The sequence below is a fragment of the Falco naumanni genome, chromosome 3 (assembly GCF_017639655.2).
Source record: "Falco naumanni isolate bFalNau1 chromosome 3, bFalNau1.pat, whole genome shotgun sequence".
NCBI classification, from domain to species: Eukaryota; Metazoa; Chordata; class Aves; order Falconiformes; family Falconidae; genus Falco; species Falco naumanni.
In genome coordinates this window covers 5,861,025-5,882,500 of record NC_054056.1, presented here as the reverse complement: position 1 = coordinate 5,882,500, position 21,476 = coordinate 5,861,025, and the positions used below count along the sequence as shown (strand labels likewise).

The 21,476-nt window shown below is 47.3% G+C and overlaps 2 protein-coding genes across 12 annotated transcripts in view; both read right to left on the bottom strand.

The window, feature by feature from the left end:
• Positions 1 to 3,045, bottom strand: part of SRRM1 (serine and arginine repetitive matrix 1) — a 19,940-nt gene extending 16,895 nt beyond the window's left edge. For all 8 annotated transcript variants that reach the window (XM_040587711.1, XM_040587709.1, XM_040587710.1 and 5 more), the window contains exons 1-2: positions 2,917 to 3,045; positions 188 to 277 (exon numbers count right to left, since the gene is read on the bottom strand). In XM_040587711.1, the coding sequence (XP_040443645.1) occupies positions 188 to 277; positions 2,917 to 2,937 (111 nt within the window). In that variant the 5' untranslated portion in view covers positions 2,938 to 3,045. The remainder of the gene's footprint in view (positions 1 to 187; positions 278 to 2,916) is intronic.
• Positions 3,046 to 5,564: 2,519 nt separating this feature from the next.
• Positions 5,565 to 21,042, bottom strand: LOC121085336 (non-compact myelin associated protein). Of its 4 annotated transcripts, none has more exons than XM_040587919.1 (5): positions 20,928 to 21,042; positions 20,229 to 20,374; positions 8,123 to 8,217; positions 7,912 to 7,996; positions 5,565 to 7,444 (listed from the first exon to the last, which is right to left on the bottom strand). In XM_040587919.1, exons 3-5 carry the CDS (start codon positions 8,205 to 8,207, stop codon positions 7,303 to 7,305), a joined length of 312 nt encoding a protein of 103 aa, XP_040443853.1. In that variant the 5' UTR covers positions 8,208 to 8,217; positions 20,229 to 20,374; positions 20,928 to 21,042; the 3' UTR covers positions 5,565 to 7,302. The 4 variants fall into 4 exon arrangements, with proteins under 4 accessions (XP_040443853.1, XP_040443852.1, XP_040443851.1 ...); XM_040587918.1 differs by having other exon boundaries at positions 20,820 to 20,932; XM_040587917.1 differs by lacking the exon at positions 20,928 to 21,042 and adding an exon at positions 20,831 to 20,919.
• Positions 21,043 to 21,476: the final 434 nt, after the last annotated feature.

Genomic DNA, 21,476 nt, shown 5'->3' with positions numbered 1-21,476 from the left:
TATTTAGTGCTATAACTAGATCATGCATATTATTACTGTATCTTAGATGCACAAGTGGACATTCCAAATACCCTACAGAGAAGGCATTCCTCCCCTTTCTGTGTGTACCACCTGATACCAAATTACTCCACTGAAAACTGTCTTTGATTAGTGTGTCTTACTTCCAATCTCATCCTAACCAACTTACCTTCTTTTCTAAGCATTCTGCAAATTTCAACTGCTTCAACAGCTTCTTCTGCTTGTTGCTGAAGCGATTGTCCTGTTCTGCACTTGTTCCCTAAAGCACAGGAAATAAGATTTTTAGTTTGTATGACATTCAATGATCTTCACGCATTATCTTCCCACATACTTGCACTGGACAGTGCACAGCCACACCAGTTACACCATTCTGTAAGCAAATAAGCCTTTTCTGGTGCCTTTCAGTTTCAGCACTATAGTTTTCATCTACTGCTGAAGATTTAGGGGTAAGCAGGCCCCTGAGCTCTGCAGCGACACCTTAATCATATAATCTCCCTGGCATACTACTTACGAGTTTAGAAGTACAGTAGTCTGAAATTGTTATGGAAAGGACTTATGCTGGAATTCACAAACTCCTCAGAAGGAATAAGCTCTTTTTACTCCGTCCAGGAACAAAAATGTCATATTTGGTTACAATGACATCTATGAAACCTTTGGGTAAATTTCTCTGAAGCAGATCAGCCAACACAGAGCCAGCAAGAGTACAAAGAATACTATTTTATTGATCATGCTCTGTTAAAGTTCACCAACTCGTTCCACTTTCATGAACAGAAACTATAGGTTAATTCATTTGGAACTGAAAGGCTTGAAAGTCCAGTTCTGGAAAATTTACTTGCACAGAAGTAAACAGAACCACACATGAACAAGAGTATGAGCAGAACTGCATCCAGATACTGACGACTTGTTACCAATTTAAAACAAATCCACAGTTCACACCTGAAGCTTATTAAGGAAACCAACCTGACTGATGGAAAACACAGGAATATGTGCAATTTCTATGCACAGAATAAAGGGTTGAGTACCAGCAATAACGTAAGCTACTAAGGAACCAAAAGTCAAGAAATAAGAAAAAGCTCCAATTCTCAGGTTAACCTAATTACTTCATTTGATATGAAAGCACCTTGAATTAGCAACGTAACATGCTACGAAGTCATCAGATACTGACAGGAAACAAACTATTTCCGCTATTCTGAAGCACAGGAATCCTAAAGACCGATTGTGGCACAAGCACTTACCAGGATGAAGTCTGTTTAAAACTCTTGATAGTATTTGCAGACTACTGCGTGGCTTACACATTAACAACACACACAGTATTTGTCAGATCACTCAAGAATTTAATGTTCTTTTTCAAAATTCTCTTGTTCACAACCCAGAAGTGAAATGGAAAGGTTAAGTTTTTCTTAGCCTGTTCATACCACATGGCAAACAGCAAAGGTAACCGAAGACCCAGAGCACACTATCACATAAAATTTCAAGGAAGAGACAAAATGGTTTGCACTAACAACTTTACAGAAGTGTAAAGAACTGGAACAATTAGTAATAGCAGCTTTCTTGGTAAGGTGAGTGCAAACTACTGCTCTGCTGCACTTCTGTAATTTCCACAAGAACTGTTTTCTCCTGAACCAAGGCTAGAAGGAGATTAGAACACCGTTTACAGCCTCGTTCCAGTGCCATGTTGATTCTGCCTCTCTAAACAGTCACCTTTCACAGGCCATTTAAAACAAGATTAGATTTCTAATTCAGTGTTTTCAGTCCCAGTAATTCTGCTGTCAATTACAACTATTTGATTTGTAAACTTGTCAACAATTGCATTAGACAGAACAAGTGCACCTTTAACTTGTAATTATTTTTCTCAGGCTGGTACGTTAACACAAGATTGAATTGAGATATTATGTGCCCTCATGTTCTAAAAGCATCCTAGTTGCAGAAATAGAAAATAATAGAGCTGAACAAATTAATGACTCCTGAAAAATTAAATTTGTTTTCAAAATTGTCAAGGAAACCCCCAAAAATAAGCTCATCCTAATTAACGGGAAAAAAAGCTGAGAAGAAATATACCCTAGGTAGGTTACTGCTTAAAAGTCTGCAGAAAATATAGCACAGCTGTAAGAACAGAAAAGAAAAGCTCAACGATTAAAAGAAATTATCACATACCCACCTAAAAATAAAGCCTAACTTCTTTTTGGTTTGAATACACTTAATAACCTTCACGTCACACTTTAAAAAATTCTCTCTTTTAAAAAAAAGGCAATTTTGTTTATGTGCTTTGAACGCGGCCCCCAAAGCGCACTCGATGGCAAGGCCGGGCTCGCCTCCCCCCTGCCCCGCGGCCTCTCCCCCAGGGCTCCTCACACGGCACAGCCCGGGGCCAGGCGGGCCCGACGCGGGGCTCCTCTCTCCCCGCGGCGGGGCCGGAGGCCCGGCCGCCCCGAGGCCCAGCGCAGGACACGTCGGCCCCAGGCCGCGCTGGGCTGCGGGGCCGGGCCGGGCGAGCGCGGCCCTTGGGGGCGGCGGCAGAGCCCCCGTGCTGCGGCCACGCGTGTCCCCGCCGCGCACGGAGCGGCCACCTCCTCCTGCGGGCCCGGGCCCGGGGCGGCGGAGCCCCTCGCAGCCGCTCCCCTCCCACTCCCGCAGCGCCCCGGCGCCGCGGCCTCGCGGCTGGGCCCGGCCGCCCCGGCCTGCTTCCCGCCGCCATTTTCTTCGCGGCGGCTCCTCACAGGAGCCTGCGCAGGGCGGGGGCGGGGGGGCACGGCGGCGTTCCTCGGGGGAGCGGCGGCCCCAGCGGCTTCGCCCGCGGCTGCGGGGCCTGCAGCAGCCCGGCTCGGCCCAGTGTCCCCCGCCGGGGGAGCCCCGCCGCCGTTCCCGCCCGCCCGGCCCCCCCCTGAGGCCGGCACTTACGCGGAAGAACCCCGCGTCCATCTTGCCTCCTCCGCCTCCTCCTGGTCGCAGCGCGCTGCCGTCCCGGCGTGCACCGCGCGCCCGCAAGCCCCCTCGCACGCTCGCGGCGCTGGGGGAGGAGGGGGCGGGGCCGCGCGCTCCGCGAACGCTCCCCGGCGGCTGCCGATTGGTGGTCGCCGCCGCGGAGGGTCGGTGCGCGCGCGGAAGCTAGCCAATCAGAAAGCGCGGCGTTCCGCCGGGAGGGGGGAGCGGTGGTTAGACGTCCTTTCCCGGCGCGCGGGTGGGGAGGGGGAATCCTCTTCTCGCGAGATGTTGGCGCGGGGCGGGACGTTCCGGGGCTCGCGGGTCAGGTGGTCTCGCGGCCGCAGCGGGGAACGGCGGTTCGCTGTCTCCCTGAGGCGGCTGGGCGGGCGCGGCGCGTCCTGGTCGACCGCCCTCCCTTCGCCTCAGCTCGGTCGTTCCTCGGCGGAACGGGGGGCCCTGGGCCCGGGCGGCTCCGCGGGAGACATCGGGATCCCTGCAGCGCCGGGGCCTGGGGGGGGTGTCCCTGCTGTGAGGGGCTGCGGGCCGGCCCAGGCCTCTGCTCTGCGGCCCTGCAGTGCTGCTGGTGTGTGTTCTCCGCCCTGCCCGGGCGGTAAAGGCGGTGGGTTGCGTTTGGGAACCCTGCTGCGACTTGTCGTGAGCGGCCTGGCCCTCCCTGCTGCCTCACGGCCTTGTCTTGTGCAGGCAAAACCGTGTGTGGCGCATCACTGGTGGAAATGCTGCCACAGCTGCCTGCGGTTAGCACAGATCTATCCAAAGTAACAGCTCTGCGTTTTATCTAAAAGAAATGTGTATGCCCTTTAAAAAGGAAACGCTAGGTTCCTTCAAATAAAGTTAGCACAACAGCTGCTTCCTGTGTTCTCAGCAGTCATGTAAGTGTCATGTGAAAGACACGTGGTTTTACAAGTGCCTTTTGGGCAAATAAATTGGTTATGGGACTTAGGGAAAAGACCGAAAACGTTCTTACGTTTTATCTGCTTAGACCTCCAATGATGGTACCTCTGTATTGCGCACAACCGTACCTGGGGTAGCGTTCACTCGCCTACCGAACAGTCCCGGCACCGCGGAGCAGAGGGAAGGAGCTGGGCTGGGGGGCGGGTAGGTGCTGAAATGTAGTAAAGTTGGCTGCTACACTTGGAGTTACTGTATGGTTTCGTCTGTTGAGAAATGGGTTGCGAGCTGTTGGATGGGAGGAGGACGCTAGATGGAGCTATGTGCTCTGCGGAAATACCTGGGTGCCGGACCCAGAGGGGTGACCGCTGCCTTGCAGAAGTTTTGGGGAACAGGACTTACCCCGCAGTGAAAAACAGGAACATTTTACTAGTGTACTAGCATCAGTAAAGTGCCAACTGTGAGCCTGAAGGATCCAACCTGCTGAAGCTGTTAATTCTAGAAGACTTACAGAAGCAAGAAAAGAAATACTAATTCTTGCAAGACCCACTGCAGATGAACTATTGAGTACGCCCTTAGAAAAAAAATCTAGCAATGTTTCTTTATATGACCTGCAGACTGAATGTTTGCATTGTCAGAATACAGACCCACTGGTATTTTGTCAAGAGAGAAACTTGACCGAAGACCAAAGTAAGAAGGTAGAAATGTTGGTTGTATCGCACTGCTGGGCAAAAAGGCGCTCTGAGGCACTGTGCCACCAAGTGTTCAACTTTGTATTAACTTGCAGACAAGTTTGTGTGAATCACAATGAGTTACACTTATGTTGCCTATTCTCTCCAAAGACTTTCATGGTCTAGGATTTCTTTAACAGACCAAATTGCAACATCAGCTCTCAGTTTTGTATTTTTTTTTTAAACCAGCAGGTTTCCCTGATGGCAAGTCTGCACGCAAAGGCAGCTAATGGGGAGCTTTTCCAAAAGATGGGGGGTTGAACGGGGAAGCGGGGTTCCCGGACAGGGCAGGCTGAAGCAGCAGTGAAGCTACTATTACAGGACAAGGGCAGCGTGGGCTTGATACTGGAAAACTCTTAAATCCACAGCAAATTACACAAGTGTTACAGTGGCAGCGCGGTGGAAATACAGTGATTTTTGTTTCTTAAGAAGGTGATTTTGCGTGGTCAGCATAAGCTCTGGATTTTGCTGACAGGAATCAGAATGGACTGTGGGGGCCTCGCAGGCTGTGCCAATATAAGAAAAAATTTACTGGTAAAACAGCAGGCTTTGAATTTTGCAGATTGAGCAATGCTAGCGTGGTTACAGCAGTAATTTTCCTGCCAGTAACAGTAATTCTAGCAATCTAGAATTGCTTATAGTAGTACTGCTTATTCTGCTTCAGTGAAGCAAAGTGAACTTCATTGTTTTTAAACTCTGTAAATGGAAAGTAAAATCTGCTTAAAGTAGGTCTGGCTGGTGATGCTAAAAAATAACAGTAAGATGGGGCTTATCTTTTGTAAAGAGCTTGATTTTGATACAGTGGAACATGCCTAGAAAACATCCTTAGCTGTCTGGAGATAGAAACAGGAGGCCAACTCCTTTATGTTTTTAGAAAAAAATCAAATTGTCATCTGCAGTCCCTTCTGAATGATTATATCAGTCATTCCTGCCACAAAAAAAGTAAGTTAGAAAACTAGGACAACTAAAGTATTTACAACGAGGTTCAGAAACTTCACAAACAGCTGTCTTAATATTTAGTTTGGAATTCAAACTGTGCTCCAGTTTCATACAAAAAAAATTTGCAATGTAATTGAATTTACTTTCTGCACAGTTAGTAAAAATTACCTGGTCAAGAGATGGGTTCATATCTTGGAAAGAAATGTTGTCCACTTACCACCCCAGTCCCTCACTGTGTTACTCTGAGAGTGGTCAGCTTTGTTTTGGCCCGGTGTGATTTAAGAAAGTAACAAGTGGTAACGTGGGGCAGAACTGGGAAGAAGCGCAAGTGAACCACTGCAGGACAAAAAGCTTCAAAGCTGGAGGCTCTCTGTGATCAGCTCAGCTAGACAACAATAACTTCTTTCTCTACAGCTCCCAAAAAGGAGTTAAAATACCCTACTAACAGATGTAGTCTACAAACAGGCCGGAGCTCTGTAACGGCCACAGTAGCCTAGAGCTAACCACTGGCAGTGTTTCAGTGCAAGATACACACAAGAAAATAAATCCAGGCTGCTACATTACCGCTGTGTTCTGCCCAGCCATTCAAGTGAGTGGTTCCATAAAATTTAAGATGTGTGTGTCAAAAAGTAGAGCTGTTTCTCAGAGCCTCACGTACTTCTATTTAGGACGAGGTTTAACTCCTCAGCTTCTTCCTAATCCTTCCTATCTGTCCTGTCAGCTGTGTTTCAGGGCTGCTTTGATACCCACGCTTGAGACTATCAGCCACTAAATGTCTGACAATGCCACTGTCTGTTCGCACTCAGTGGGTTGTGAATATCTTTGGAAATTTCTTTGTTGCATTACTGTACACCCACAATCATCACATTTGCAAAACAACATCGCTTTCAGTTACTTTCTAGAATAATAATTAAAAAAATGTCTAAAAATAGTTCAAGCCTAGTCTGCATTAGAGAACAAAGCATTTCAGGGTGTGAGTTGGACATAGTAGCTGTGTAAAGCCCCGCTTGCTTTATACTGCCTTTCCACACTTACTTTTTCAATTAAAGAACTTCTCAGATTTTCTGTAAGACGAAACATTCTAATGCAACTCCAGTAATGAACCTAAAGCAGTTCTTGGCATGAGAGAGAAAAGCCTTAAGACATTGAGTTCATTTGGAAATGGACAGATTACCAAGTTTATAGAAATGTTTTTAAAATACTTGAAAATAAAAAGTAACTTTTTCTCTTTTATCTTAAACCATAGATATGTGGCATTAGAAACATGAAAGATCAGTAAAGATAAATACAATTTTGATACTTCCTGTACTATCCATGTATAAAATAGACCACAAACCTGTTTCACGTAAATCGTAACAAAACCAGGTTCAACCCAAGTTATAGCTCTTGTGTCCAAATTTTTCTTCCAGTTTATCATCAGTCATTGCAGAACACAAAAAACTCAAACTCTCGGAGTAAGTAAAAACTCCACAGAAGATGAGTGGGCATCTTTCCTTCCAAGGAACGGGCTTGGTTTATTCAGTCTCTCCATACCCTAGAGAGCTCTGTGAGAAGGCTCACTGTGTTTCTGATGAGTTGTGTGCCTTCCCCAGTTGATTTCAGTCATACAGTGTCCAGGCCTTTAATTTTTCCTCCCAAAGAGAGAAAGCAGGATTAATTACAATCTATAGACAAAATAATAACTCATTGCTATTCCAAATGCAGCCATTGCTTTGCCAAGAAGTCCCAGGTCCAGGTAAGTAAGAATTCCATCTCCCTTCTCTCACAGGGAGGACACTCCCAGTTACCTATTCTGCATGTGGATATCCACAGGTATGAAAGTCACTGTAGGGTGCTGAGCCAGGCTGCTGCTCTTCTGCCCTAAAGCAGGTGGCACTGCTGTTTTGGTGGGTTTGGGTTCCAGCTCCCGCTTCACTCGCATGCGTCTGTAAAGATAAAAATGAAATTGTCACCGGAGCTGGCACATGTTGTGGTCTGTCCCGTGGTATTGGGAAGGTTCCCGTGGAAGCAGGTTACATCAAACAGCTACTTAAAAGCCAGTGCAAGCCAGGATTTCACCCCCAAGATACTAAATGGCAAGTCAGTGCTTCTAGAGCATTAAGTCTAACCCAATGCCCTGAAAAGTGAGAAATCAAGCTCCTGTCCAGCAGCATTGATGCACACAGCAGACCTCTCCTATGCTTCCAGCAAGCACCCTCCATCAAGAACCTTTTTTTGCTTCCTAGCAATCACAGAACACTGATGGTGAGATTCAGACGCTTCAAACACATTACAGTTTAGATTCTCCTGGAAATTTTCAGCAACAAATATTGAAATGGTCTGTTAGATGACAGCACACCAATTTTGGTTCATCTTGTCCCGCCTTAGTGAAGTATAGAACTTGGCCACGTACCTGTTATATGTTTTCAATATGAGCAGAACCACTGTAAAAATAATAATCACTCCTACTACAATGGCAGCAACTATTGCTCCAGAACCTAGCAGGGAAACAGTAATGGAAAAAAAAATATCTTATTTACAAAGTTATTGTGCTGTTTGAAGTTTGCTAAGTACAAGGTCCACTTAAAAAAAAAAAAAAGCCACCATCCCACTAGTTTTCTTACTTTGATAGAGAATTTGTTCTTGAGACTTTGTGGTCACATTTACTGAGAACTGAGTATTATTGATCAGGGGTGCAGCTGTCGTCATCTTGATTCGGCTACAGAAGAAAAAAAAAAAAAGAAGAATGAGTTCATAAAATATTAGCCAAAATTTGACAGTGATAATAGGCAACTATTCGTTAAAGATTCTTAGCCTACTTTGTGCAGTCTCATGGGACCGGGGTTCTTAATATTTCCTCAGTGGTGAAAATCTGGCCCTGCTGAATTCAATGGAAATTTTGCTACAATAGTCTTCAGCAATTTGCCTTAAACTAATTGCTGCTCAGTATTAATAGGATAAAAATAAGATATAAACACAATAATGCATTGTTACCCATATATTATTGCTGTTATACAATTTTGGTAAACATATATTTTAAATGCCTTAGGGTTTTAGATTATCATTTCATACTGAGATTCAGATCACTGAGCAAATAAATGTGAAGAGTTCTGTACCCAGGATACAATAATACATTTAAGGAAGGAAAAAAAAAAGTCAGCACAGAAAGGTTTAAAAACTCCTTTATAGAACAGAAGAAAAACCATTTCAGCCCCTAACTTGAAGCTCCAAAAGTTACATGACAAAACAGCAGCTACCCCATGACAGAAAAGGATTGCAGTGTGACTGGGACAGAAAGCTGACAATGAGTTCGGACCAGCACCTCGCTCGTGTCAGTGTCATCTCAGGTCTGTTATGGAAGAGGAGAAGCCTCCAAGTGGACAGCTGAAAATCTGCCTGCTCCTGCATTTTGGTAGGGTAAAACTGGAGCTAGAAAGAGCAGCCTGCATGTTTACTGATTTTATAAGCATTTTCCAAATGGTTTCTAAATGTGCCTAGTAACCTTAGGCGTTCAAAGACTCCTTCAGTCTGAGAAGGGTGTGAATACCACTTCAAACAGACCTCTGAAACCATTTCAGCTCCTGGCTTCGGAGAGCTAATACACTCAAACTATCCACTGAAAATTAAATTATTCTTCAACACCTGATACTGGAATTGAGTTTCCCATTTTGGATGCTGCCCAGTACAACCAGGCAGAACTCAGCCTCACTCTGTTACACTCCACTGGGATACCGTGGATCTGTGACATGTTCTTAGTGGCTTTAATTTTACACAGCGCAAGACATACAATAGCCAGAAAATTATTAAGCGGACAGAAATCAGTCGGTAATAAAAAGAACTGGAAATCTGAAAGGCAGCCTCCCTTCCCCCTTATTGAGGCTTTCCTAAAGGTTTCCGCAAAGTAGCATCCGTCACATAAAACACATGTAGTGGCAGGCTGTGGATTTGGGAGGCAAGAAGGACACAGCTCTGATTGCTCTTGACAGGACAGGCGTTGTTTCGGGGTGGGGAGGCCAGGAGCTGAGTCAACACATGTGTGTACTTGGGAGGCTCCACTGACAGATATATGAGAGCGTAGTAACCAGCAGGAAGGAACATGGTCAGTATCTGCCTGGGTATGAAGGATCAGAACTGCAAGGTCGATTCATGAAATACTTCGATCCCCTTAGGTTAAAAAGGTTCTGTTTTTTTTCTTTTAATTTAAAAAACAAAAATAACTCTGTCTTGAGTCTGTAACTGGGTCATTCTCCTCTGACTGACTGACTCCTTTGTTTAGCCAGGCCAAGTTAATTCAGCAACACGATCATCAACTGTAGTCGTAGATCTTTCCACGCTGAAAGAAATATTTTGTGTTGAGAGTTTGCCCAGCCTTACTGTATAGCACAGCGAAAGGATTTACACACGCCTCGGAAGAACCTGTGAGAGGCACCGAAGCTCAAGTAACGGCGCTGTCCCCATCCCTTTCCCCACTCATCCATTTGAAACCTTGTTGATGCAGGTTGTACCACGGACAAGCAGAGGCTGCAGAGACTCTCCGTCTCACTGCAGGCTAGGGAAAGCTCAGCAAGTATTTTGACTACGGACATAATTCAGAAAAAGCCACGTCCAACTTTTACCTTGTTGGTCCTTACTAGGAGAGCACAAATTCCAGATTTACAGAACCGTTTTTCTCCTCCTCTGGCTATTAAAATAAAAATCCCAAATAAATAAGTCTCCATATTTTGATATTAAGCCATGCAATGTTCATAATTACTAACTTCCATCTGGTTCAAACCACCTTGGTAATAGTAAGCTATTTGTGCATGAGTCACCTATAACCAAAGAATTTTTATTGTCACTAAACCGCCTGTTTGCGACGATTAATTTCTCCAACAGGGTGTAAAAATCTAAGATGCAATTTGACAAATGCATCAAATTTTTATTTTTTTTCCTGCATTGTACAGCAAGTAAAGAGGTCCAAGGTCTGTGTTTCAGGCCAGGGTGAGAGGTGCCTGTCCTCTGCTTTACCTACAGCAAGTCCCAGCTCCATTCCTCCCCTATGAATCAGCAGGGTTATGCCTGGCCAAGCCGGTGCTGCGAGACTCAAGGACCCAGCAAAGTCCAGCAAAATCCATGGGAACCTACTGGTTTTGGGGCATTGTGGGCTGGAGCCTCCTCTGCTTATAAAAACATTTGGAAAATCAAGAGTGCTCAATAACAGCTATAGAGCAGAGGAGAAGAAGTGGACTTTGATACAGCAATCACAGGACATTCTTTCTTTATGACACATGGCATGCACTTCCCCCTGTGCACACACACCTGCCTGGGGTTTTGAGAGCCACTAATTCACCCGTAGTTCTCGAGACTGGGAGTGGGGGCACACACCGCTGCTTATTTTTGCATCCCCATATGACGGAGCTGGAAATGTTTTCATAAAGTTAAGCTTTGGGCACGTTTCCATTTAAAACATCTTTGCAGATAGAGCGTATAGGTTGTTTTGGCAAGTAGTAGCAATGCCCCCCTTTATCCAGCCTGCCTGCCTCCCCCTGCACTGTCCAATTCCGAGCTGAACGGCCGTGCTCATTTACAATGAGATGGGGATCACAGCTCGTCTGTCAAGCAGCTCCTGCAGCACCTGGCAATTACAGAAGAGGGGCGATGGGGAACAGAGGGGTTGGTTTGAGTTTTTTTCCAGGAGAGCTGGACTTTGAGAGCCAACTCCCTGCTAGGGAAGGCGGGTGCTGGTTAGGAAGACACACAAGTTCAGTGCTTTGCCACCTAGAAAAAGGTGGTCTTTGCATCAAGCTGTGTTGCAGGCTTTAGACACAAAATCAGTTAGTTTCTCCAGCAGTAATATATACTAGTTTTGACCCAGGAGCTCAATTGGAGGATTAATTCATCCTTTCAACTGCACTGCTGCACAGATAATATTTTTATCTTCTATTGTGGCCAGCCACAGGCTGAAAGGTGATTTTACCCTCTTTACTCATCCAGGTCTATTGAAGAACACTGGGTGCCAGCTCTGCTGCTCCAGGACCTCATTCCCTTCCCAAAAATGTCAACAGAGCTGGGTTTTAAACCACAACACCCACTAAGGGATGGAAGAACAAAACCCAGTACTTGTTTGCTTGATTTCTGGTTTTCTTTCTCAGTATACTGGCTGTGATAGCTGCTAGGAAAAGGAATATTCTCTCGAATATTTAGAAATAGGCTAGAATTTGGGCTATTCTCTTCCCCCACGTCCTGTTGCAGATGTGAATGCGCAGTGCCATGTGTGAGCCATCTTACATCATCAAAAGGCCACCAAGAGCTGAACTTACATGAACACTACCAGGGTGCTGGAGCTGTGCGAGGAGAAGCAAATTATCAGAGGTATACAGCATTAATTCCAATAAACAAATGCCAGGCTGTCACCGAAGAAGCCAAGAGGCAGCCAGATCCTGTTAAATAAGGCAGGAAGGACTTTATCCCAGAGGAGCGGTAGCTGCCCTGACAGCTGACAATCTCAGATTTGCTCTCCTGCAAGAATTCCACACCACAGACCCATCACCACCCTATCTCCTGCAAAAGAAGAGGCTGAGGACTCAGCTACCATCCACATCCACCCTCCCAGCGCTCCAAAGGAGCTTTGTGCTAAGCCACATCTGTTTGAGGCTCAGCTCAAACCATGTGTGCTCAGCTCAGCTTGCACATCAGCCTAAGCAGCAAACTCACTCCCATCCAAGGGAGAAGTTAATCCTTCTAAGTTACCCGTTTTTCTCCTTTCCTAAAAGCAACTGAGCTCGAGAGCAAGGACCTGGCTTGTGAGCAGTCCCCAGAGGAAGCCGATGGGTGTTTTGGTTCTGCTTCTGCCTCCACTCCAGCAGCCTGCCCTTCCCTGTCTTTGCAACAATTTACCTTGTCTAATTGCTTCCAACGCGGAGTGGTTTGAACCTACCTGTTTCATTGTTCCCTGCTGTTTTCCATCAGCAGGGAATCAATTGAGCATTCACAGCACAGCCCAGAAAGGAAACAGGCTTATATTTAAAGAGTTGCAAATTCAGCTTCAGCTCCCTGTAACCTGGCAAACCACTATCTTTGATCCAAACAGCCTCGAGGCAGCGCAGCCACGTGCTCCTGCGCTCACCTTCCAGCTGCATCAGGAGCCACAAGTACTGGGAACATTGCCGAGGGTTTGAGGCAAACTGTATTTTCAGAAAGTAATAAAAACACAGTGTGCTTCAGTGAGACCTGAATGTGCCTGAATTTACCTTGTGAGGCTCTAAAAAGGGAAGAAGGGGGAAAAAAGCAACAAAAAACCCAAGTTCAAACTGGCTAGCGGGAGCTAAGGCATAAACGTGGCCTCAGGCAAACAACCCTGCTCTGTATGGAGGCTGTGTATTCGTACATGTCCCAATATATATTATACAAGCATTTGTCCCAAGTTCTGGCAAGAACTCTCCAGGTTGAGCTGTTGTTAAAACACATATTAAAAGCATTTCAATTCCTTGCCAAGACAGAGAAAGTTACACCAGCTGCAGGCAATTCTACTGTGCAGTAGCAGCACCAAAAAAATAACCCACAGTAATTCTGCCTGCATGGCTTATTTCTCAAGAGGGGCAAAAAACCTTCAGCTCACAGAGATGACAAGAACCAAGGAAGTAAAGACAGGTCCCCAGAAAGGAACGCCCTCATTCCGATAGTCATACCTGGAGATACAAACCAGAGAGACTTTGGTGTTGACTTGCCCAGGAGCAATGTCTAAACCAGACAGTGACCTGCAGATTTCCCAGTTATGGTTTATTGCCTTAAAGTGCTGGGCCACACACATTTCTCCTCTCCCTCTGTGTGAATGCACTTATTCATGGGAACGACAGTAACTCTACCATGTTCAGCAAAGTGCATTTGCATCATTAAAACACTCCAGATCCTTCAGCATAGGGCGCTCTATGCAGACAAGCCAGGATATGGAAGCAAAACAAGCCAGAGGTATTTTCCCACCAGTTACACGCCAGGATCTAGGATTAGGGATTAGAAGACTTGCTGAGACACTTGTGAAATACATGTCAGAACCAGGATTTGAACTTAAAATGGAAAAAAACCCACCGTGTCACCACCGCACTGTTAAAGTTCCTGCAGCTCAAAGCTTGCACTGCTGAAATGCCTGTTGTTGATTTTTTATTTTTTTAAAACACCCCAACTCCCCTTCTTTCACTGATATCACATATGTCACCTAGAGCTTCCCACTAGCTCTGGCGAGTTGTCTGGGATTTCCCATCCTGGACCCAGGCATGCTCTACTACTTAAGTTTCCAGGCAGACCCACAGAATTTGGGATGCATAAAACCCCCTCCCATCCAGAAACACTAAAAAACCCTGAAATTTTAAACTAATATATAATCCAAAAGAAAATGGTCTGTTTAGTGTGCTGTGCTTACTTAGTAAGGCTCATTAAAAGACATCTACAAGAAATCATTTGGTCCAATGGCCACATTTGCAGAGACGGAGTTACTTCATTATTTAGGTCTGAAGTGATTCATTTAAGAGGAAATGGAATAACATTTTAAAACAAAACTGCCATTTACATGCAATGCACAGATGATATATCAGCTATCAAGAGAGAGCTGGGAGTAATTTTGCAGCTTATTCCTGAAAGGAATGCTAGAGGGTTTTGTTTTGTTGACAGCTTTTTAAAAATTATTATTAGAAGGCTTTTATTCTACATTTTTAATTTATGACTGTACACACATGAGATGCTAAATTAACCAACTACAAATGATGTAATCAAGAGCTGGCAAATAAGAGGTCATCAGCATCCACCTTATTATAACAGCGAGGGAAAGGTGCAATACACTGCTTGGTCTTTTTGGGGGGAAAGGATTCCTTACTTTCTGATAACACAGAACCATGTCACAAGACTTAGAACAATGCACAGAGTGAGCAGACCAATTTCCAGGTTCGTGACGTGGTCTCCAAGGCTCACACAGTGTCAAGCGATCTCCCTCGGTTTGCCCCTGCAATCAGAAAAGCCTTTTCTAACAGTGCAGCACAACAGACGAGTGATTTGTACCTCCTTCAGGGCCACAGCGACTGCACAGTTCTCTGCACCGTGTCAAGACCATACATCATTTTTTTACTCAGATGTGCTTTTCCACCAGAAGGCTTCATCCAAGCAGATACTGAGAGTTTTCAATCCCTTGGTATCTGGGAATCCTCCATTTCAGTCATTGCTGCACAGATCCAACAGCTCAGAGTATGGCTGCACATCTGGGATACATCACCTGTGCAGGAAGCCCCATGCTTTCTGGAAGGGATCGGATGCCCTCCTGCATTACATTTTACAGCAGATTGGCACAGATGTATCACTGCATCCCAAAAATGCTGCTTATGTGCTAGAGGCGGCTCATTTGCACACCATTCAGCCAGGAAAATCAACACAAGGGACAGCCAATTCATAGTATAGAACAAAGCCCGAGGCTGATTCCCAGCTCATCTGGACTCGACAGGCACTGGAAGCCCCTTCCGTGCACAGAGATATTAGCAGAAACTTATTTCTGAGCTGCAGCTCGCACCAGCACCTGGCAGCATAATTAACCTCTGATTTGGGAATGAAAAACAGAGTCTGGTAGATGACAAGACTCACCACAGCAATGGGTGAAGAAAATCCACCCGCACTCACGCACTTAAAAAGCGGTGACTGTTGCAGCAGGTGCAAAGCATCCCCGGAGCCCAAAGCTCACGTGGGCTCCCCAAAGACACCCCACTCCAGACTCTTTGCTTGCAATAAGGTGTCTCTACCCACTGGAATACTGATTAAGGTCCCACGCACCGTACGTGTTCCTGGGAGCACTCAGGTGGAGGGCGCAGGAGGAAAGGATGTGTAATTAGCAGTTAAATATTACCCAGAAAGAAGAAAAATGCCTCCAGGCACCTGTATGAATTTCAAGGCAGGAATGGCTCATGGGGGATGGTGAATGAGGCTTAAGCTGACAAATTTTAGAAACCATCAACGTGTGCACTCAAATGGAAAGCAAGAAAATTGATCTGAGCCGAACCCTTGATCAGGGCCTGGCAGCAGTGAGTGGCATCGTGTCACGAATCTGTCAAATCACACTACCCAACAATTTGTTTCTGCTGCTCAAAGAAGTCTCAGCCAAGTGTGCATTGGTGGCAAATTCAGTGGATGTGGACCACAAATAAACCATAAAAAAAGCAGTTTGCCATTGAGAATGGTCTGTTTCTGTTCTTACTTCAGAAAGTCGACTCTGTTCTGTACATGTAATGCTCTAGAGAAGGCCTGTTACTGCAGGACTCATTTCAGCTCTTCTGCAGTATCAGTGGAAAACTCCCTACAGCTTTTCAGTTTCCTAGAGAAAAGAGTTTAAAAAAAACACTGCAGATTCAGCAATGTTTTTGCAGAAATTATTATCAGGCTCTGTATCTTGCTGGATCTGCTATTTACTGAAGGGCTGGAGCAGTTCAGGAGATTACCCTGTTGTAGAAATCCTCTCTCACCTGGATTTTCCATCAGGGCACCTGCTTTACTCCAGGCACAACCAACAAACACTCCAAAGCAGGAGAGAGGGGATTAGGACTGAAACTCTGAGCATGGGAATTGCAGCGTTATTTGAAGGTCAGAAACAGGCATCTGTCTGGAAGTCCAGTATTAAATGGAAGATCCCACATAGCTCCCAATTAGAAAGGAAGAAAGAAAAAAATCCAAACAAAAACTGAGGGACTGTGGTATGGAAAAGGAATCACAGCACAGAAGAGGTTGGTCTCATTTAGGGCCAAAATTTTCAATAAATGTAACTACAAATGGAGTATGTAACTACAATCGCTTAGAGAATGTCCCACTACTTCCAGGTCAGTCCCCTGATTTCTGGGATCTAACCCAGACTGAATTGGCCTGAATTTGCACTCCTGCTCTGCAGTGCAAGGTGTGCTTTCTGCATGCTCCCTATAGCTCCAGAGCTCCTCCGAAAAGACAAGGCAAACATTGCTCGAGGAAGACGAAGACGAACCAGCAGCAGAAAACAGAGGAGCGTTTCCCTGCTAGTACACAGCTGGATAAACCTACATCTCAGTGTGATCTTGGACCTTTGAAACACACCCACTCCAGCCAGCTGAACTGCTCTGGGGGACAAAACATTTCTCTTTGCTCATCAAAACATGTCAAAAAAGCAGATACTGCAGCTATGCTGTCCTACAAGCAGAAGCCTCTGCCGAGCCGAGGACACGGTATAGGCATCAGGACCCTTGTCACCACTCATTACGTGTAGCCAGGCTTGGCACTTGTTCACAGCGTGACCAGGCGGAACAGGAACACTCAGGAAGCCCTTACACATCAGCCAGGAACCTGGAGAAGCTACAGACAAAGAAGAAATGGCAGGGGAGAGAAGCCAGAGCGGGGCAAAGATGGGCTTGGAAATCCTGGGAACACGCTGAACAGTGCAGCCACTGCCCCTGTGAGCTGGTGCCCAGCGGATGCTGAGCCAGGCAGCGCAGCCAGCACCTACCTTTGGGACAGAAAGACTCTACCACTCTTTTTTACAAGAGACCAGGCAGCAGAGGTTGATTTCAACACACTTTTTAAATTAGGGCAGGGGATGGCGATGTGCTTGTTGCTTGCTGAGTAGGTCGAATCTGACATAGCCTCCTCGCAGTCAGAGATGAGAGCAAGGCAGACAGGCATTTAATCAACACACTGAAATACCTTCCCCTGACAGAGATGTGAAATAAGCCTGGAAAGGCGGCTAGTAGGTAGGAAAGAAGTGCGTTCTCACATTCTCACAGTGGTTCAAGAGGTTTCTTCCCAAATGGGGCTCAGAGCTCAGCATCCCAGCACCAGCCCTGTTTTAAAAAGTGTGTTGAAATCTGTGTGACCCGACAGATGTTACACAGGCCTGTTCTCACAGGCAATTCAGAGAAGAGGAACTCGACGGCCCGTTTTGTGTTACTGGAACAAGACCGATAGAAACCGCAAAAACAATGTCAAAGCATCGTATCCAGCTGGGGAACAGCATGAAATTAATTAAGATCAGTAGCACAGGGCAGATCTGGGCTCCTGCTGTGGCATGCAGATCTAGAATTGGATCCAATTCCAAAGTTTCCCAGAGTTCAGGGAGTTTTTCTATCACATCTGGCAAGTTTGCATCCCTTCCCTATAAAAGGCTGGCTGAGTTACACGTGTGCAGCAAAGCAGCTTTCCATGGTGGTTCTGACAATGAAGAACAAGAATGAGTTTTTCAGAAGCACCAAAATATATTTGTATAACCATATTGTATACACTCGGGTATCAGGGACCTCTTGTGAAGAGCACAGCCCAAAGAGAAGTGGGGAAACTCAGCAAAAGCGTCCTGTGCTTTCACTAGACATATGGGAAACTCGCCTTACAAAACAAAGAACTGCTAAAACACTATCAGTCACTTGTGACAAGAGAAGGAAAAAGGAGTTACCCGGAGCAAATTAAGACTCATAAAGACACTAACAATCAAAAAAAAAGGAGACACACAAGCCAAACGCACTGAAATCTGTAGCCCATTCTCCACCTTCCTTCTCAGCCAAGCCAAACCATGGCTGGAGTCCAGTATAACTTGTGAATGATTTGCCCAAACTAGGACTGGCTTCCCAGACTAGAAAACCACTTCTCCCAGTTCCGACACCATCACATGCCTCCCTGGCCAGTTCCTTCTGTTCTCTGAACCCTTCGTGGCCTGTGGGCAAGTCACTTGCCCAATGGCACGTTGATGCCAGGAACAAATCCAAGGAGGAAAGCAATCCCAGATGTACCTTCAAGCACCCCTTGCTACACCCAGCGGAGCCAGAGAGATGACAACAGCTACTCCTGGATTTACCTTACACCGCAATTCTCACGGGACAGAGCAAACACCCACAGCTCACACTGTGACCCACAGCAGGCTGGAATTTCACACTCCAAGCTGCCTCTCATGCTGGAGAACGACCCTTCGCATCTATCAGCACAAACGGTTGCATGTGAGTCAACACAGCTCCTGTTTGCTGGCAGACGGCTGTTAATTTTTTCTTTTCTAAAGATAAATATATTTGCTAGGTCAAGGGTTTTGAGGCTTCCATTATGGACTGGTAAGTGAATTGGAAACTTTGTCTTCCCAAGCCCACAGCTGAATGGTTAAGTGCTGATGTTACGTGGGATTAATCTAGGTGTGTGTTTGGTCCAGGGGGCTGTCTCCATCCAAATGGATGTGATAAAGGCAGAGCCCCTTTCCTCTGCCCTCTCACCCAGCCTGGCACCTGATGCAACCGCACCATTAACCCTGTAGCTGGGCAGGTGGATCCCTGACTGGTACCCAGCCCCGAGCAGCCAACGGTGAGGAAGCACCATGACTCCAGGGCCCCTGGAATTAGGTTTTAACTTTGTTGCTCCATGGAGGTGGTTGTGAAAACATTAAGCTATGTATGTCAGTGGGAAACTGGATGACTCAGACAACCCAGCAGCTTTTTTTCTTGCTTTCCTCCTCTGTGATCCCCATTCATGCCTCGTATCATCTCTCCCTGCAAGAAGCCTAACGAACACTATAGGTTTCGGCTGCATTTCCTGATTTCTGTGACTCTCAATACAAGCAGCACAGTCATCCTCGCCACATTTTTTTCCACTCCCACACACCCAACAATAGGCCAGGTCAAGGCTCACTCACTGGCCCCAACCAAACCCCCCCTCCCAACGCAGCCACTCTTCAGCAACGCTGATCCCGGCCTGGCACAAGGGCATGAGAATGCAGCATGTGAGATACCACCCTGGGGAGCAGGGGCTGCTCTGGGCAGCTGCCAGCACCCCACAGCGTGCTCAGCATTGATGGATTCACCCCGTGAGCACACAGGCTGCTGATCTGAGACCGCTGCAGGCACTCGGTGTATCGCTCACAGGCTTCTCCAGCTCCTTTGTGCACTAAATCCTGACTGGCTCACTGTTTATTGCCATAAGTAGGAGAAAGAATTTAGTGTAACTAGTAAAAGTCATGCTTTCAGTAGCAGCAGACAGATAGGGGCAAGGCTGGACAGGAAACCTTCATGAATTACTGCCAAGAAGGGAGCCAAGTCTACTCCCAATTGTGGATTGAAGTTTTAGGACCGTTGCTCTTCTCTTGCAGCTCAGCATGTGGTACAATATGCTACCCAGCTGCTGGACTGGATCTCCTGCAATTGAAGCTGTTCAACCAGCAGAAAAATGCAAATCTCGATACTATTATAAGAACCTCTGCAAATTTTGTATCCTTCAATTTTTTCTGTATTAAAAAAATAGACAAATCTGTATGCAGTATAGAAGTGCAACTCCTTTCACTCTGCAAACAGCAGGATGAAAGCAGTCGCAAGATTTCTTCAAGTACTGCATATGCAAACTTGTTGAATCGGTGAGGCACGTCCCTCTTTTCCAAGAACGCTGTAGACAAGCACGTAGGCAGCGCAGTACTTTACACTTGCACCCCATCCTCCACCAGAACAGCTCAAAGCTCTTGGCAAGCCCTTGTCTGAACCTGGCATCCACAGCCCTGGTACCTGTCCGCGCAGCAAGACAATAATTCTCACAGAGCCACGAAGTCCCCGGTGACCGCACCGCCTTTGTCTCCTGGTTTCTAATCACTAAATCAAAACCTCCCACTCCAACGCTCCATCCAGCACAATGTACCACATCAGTGAAATTTGTTTACAGGACACAACGCTTCCTTTAGCAAAGCCTTCCTGGGGGCATTAAGCACATTAATTACCACACAAAACCAGAAATCACAGTTCAAACCTGTCAGCAGCTTCAGCGTGTTCCCAAATAACGAAAGCAGCAGGTTTTGTTCTGTGCTGGATGCACTCGGAGATCTGGAACGCAATGCTCCCAGCTTTCCAGCTCTTTTCATGTTAAATATTAGTCTGCCGGCCCATTCTAGTACGCTGCCCGGTAGACATAAAAAAAAATACAAAAAATTTCAAAAACTGACTAAATAATTTAAAAAATTAATTTTTTAAAAATTAAAAAAAATATTCAAAAAATCCCCCCCCCCAACAAAACCTTATTTATAGTTCTGGGGTGGAGTGAGGACCAGACCCAGCGTATGTGGAGCGATGGGGACGCTGCGGGCCACAGACCGATCGCTTCACAGAGGTGCAAACTTCTCTCGGGGGGGGGCACCAAGTTGCCAGATGGGCTCCAGCCCCCACACCCTAACGGTTTCCAATTAAATAACTAATCAAGTTTAGCAGAAAACCGTAGGCGAGCACCTGCGCGGCGCTCCCTTCAGGCTGGGGGTTACCGGTGAGGCGCGCAGCGGCGCGTGCCGCGGTGCCTGCAACCCCTCGCACCGAAACGCGGAGTAACCCCGCCGTAGCGGCTACTCACAGCCACCTCACCGGCAGCGGAGCCTTCCAGCAGCCAAATACCATTTACAAAGAGTGAGGCAAAGCCGGCCGGGCCGCCACCCCCCTGCGCGCCGCCGGAGCTACTCACAGAAGGAGGCGGCGGGGCCAAGGGCGCTCCCGGCGGGCCGGCCTCCCCTCAGAGCCGCGGGCAGCACCGCCCGGCGGGCCGGCCTCCCCTCCCCTCCCCTCAGAGCGGCGGACAGCACCGCCCGGCGGGCCGGCCTCGCCTCCCCTCCCCTCCCCTCCGAGCGGCGGGCAGCACCGCCCGGGCCGGCCCGGCCTCCCTTTCCCTCAGAGCGGCGGGCAGCACCGCCCGGGCCGGCCCCCCCCCTCAGAGCGAGCGACCGCCCGCCCCAGCCCCGCCGCCGCCCGGGGCAGCAGGTGGCTCCCGGTGCCGCCCCGCGCCTGGCAGCCCGGCGGGCAGGGGCCGGGCGGCGGCGGGAAGCGGCGCCTCAGCGCGGCGGGGGAGGCGGGAACGGGGCTGCGCGGGCTCCGGGCAATCGCGGGGAGGGGGGACCCGCTCCCCTCAGGGGGTCCCGCCCGCCGCTCTGAGGAGAAGGCCGGGCCGGGCGGCGCTGCCCGCTGCTCTGAGGGGCGGGCCGGCCCGGGCGGAGTGGGGTAGGGGCCCGGGGCCCGG

Coding starts and splice junctions, on each gene's coding strand:
- LOC121085336 (XM_040587919.1), bottom strand. CDS start 8,207: ATGACGACAGCTGCACCCCTGATCAATAATACTCAGTTCTCAGTAAAT. Junction 7,997..8,122: donor AGAACAAATTCTCTATCAAA/GTAAGAAAACTA, acceptor TTTCCCTGCTAG/GTTCTGGAGCAATAGTTGCT. Junction 7,445..7,911: donor ATATTGAAAACATATAACAG/GTACGTGGCCAA, acceptor TTATCTTTACAG/ACGCATGCGAGTGAAGCGGG.